This window comes from Penaeus monodon, chromosome 12 (assembly GCF_015228065.2).
Source record: "Penaeus monodon isolate SGIC_2016 chromosome 12, NSTDA_Pmon_1, whole genome shotgun sequence".
Lineage (NCBI taxonomy): Eukaryota > Metazoa > Arthropoda > Malacostraca > Decapoda > Penaeidae > Penaeus > Penaeus monodon.
The window spans coordinates 39,755,320-39,756,756 of NC_051397.1; the positions used below are offsets into that span (position 1 = coordinate 39,755,320).

The window sequence follows — 1,437 nt, forward strand, 5'->3', positions numbered from 1 at the left end:
CATTTTCGTGTTGTCATTATTTCAATTAATAAATTGATGAATCAATCAATCAATGTAATTATCTATTCATCTATTCATCTGTGTATTTGAAGTTGAAAATAACAATAATTGAAAAAAAAAACAATAAGAAAAATTGATAAATAGTAATGAGATAGAATTAATAAATAAATGGGAATAACTGAATAATTAAATTAGTAGATTTCAGAACTAATCAGTTTTAAAAGAATTAACTATCTCTATCAACCTAATTAGTGTATCAGCTATCTATCTATCGGTCTGTCTTCTGCTGTCTATCATCTACCTTGTTCTATCTATCTTCGTCGTCTGTCTGTCTGTTCTCTACTCTCTCTCTCTCTCTCTCTCTTCTTCTCTTCTCTCTCTCTCTCTCTCTCTCTCTCTCTCTCTCTCTCTCTCTTCTCTCTCTCTCTCTCTCTCTCTCTCTCTCTCTCTCTCTCTCTCTCTCTCTCTCTCTCTCTCTCTCTCTCTCTCTTTCCCTGCTATTCAAAAACAGTATATATATTCTAATGATAATAATAATAGTAATAATAATAATAATAATAATAATAATAATAATGATAATGATAATAATAATAATAATACTAACAATAATGATGATAATAATAATAACAACAGTAACATACGACATAAAAAATGAAAATAAAATTAATAAGAAAAAAAGGTATGAAGATTCTTGTAACCTTTTTTTCTGTGTTTGATCCCCAAAGTTCCTTATATTACCGCCACATTTCCCTTACTGTATCCTTTCGCACATCCAGAATTTCCCTAGATTCACGCCTTATATCCCGAATGCGTGTTATTTCTTTACTTTGCTGTATCTATTCCCGACCCCAAAAAGTTCCCAGATTCCCGCCGCATTTTCCATACTGTGTCTTTTCCTGCTCCCCAAAATTCCCTAGACTACCGCCGTAGTCCCGAATTCGTGATATTCCTCTAAAGTATTCTTCCCCCATCCCAAAAATTCCCCCAAGTTTCCCGCCTTATTTCCCGAGTTCTTTACTTCATCCTTTCCCGTTTCCAAAAGTTCCCTAGATTCACGGCGCATTTTCCTTACTGTATGTTTACTTGATCCCAAAAATTGCCTAGATTCACGCTTATTTCCCGAATGTTCTCTCGGGAAATAACCCCGTAGTCCCGAATTAATGTTATTCCTTCCTTTACTGTATTTTCCCGAAACCAAAAATCCCCCAAGATTCGCGCTATATTTTCCGAATTCTTGTTATTTTTTCATTGTATCCTTTCCACGACTCCCCCTCCCAAAGTTCCCCTGGATTCCCGACGTATTCCCTTTACTGTATCTTTTCACTCTCCCAAAATTGCTATAGATACCTACCGTATTTCCCTTTATGCTTGTTCTCTGATCCCAAAAATTCCCTAGACTCACGGCTTTTTTCCCAAAATGCTTGTTATTCCTTTATT

General features: G+C 35.1%; 1 protein-coding gene across 1 annotated transcript in view; it reads left to right on the top strand.

The window, feature by feature from the left end:
• LOC119579701 (doublesex- and mab-3-related transcription factor A2-like) overlaps positions 1-955 on the top strand; it is a 5,953-nt gene extending 4,998 nt beyond the window's left edge. The window contains exon 2 of the mRNA XM_037927607.1: positions 788-955. Within this exon, the coding sequence (XP_037783535.1) occupies positions 788-955 (168 nt within the window). The remainder of the gene's footprint in view (positions 1-787) is intronic.
• The last annotated feature ends 482 nt before the right edge of the window (positions 956-1,437 follow it).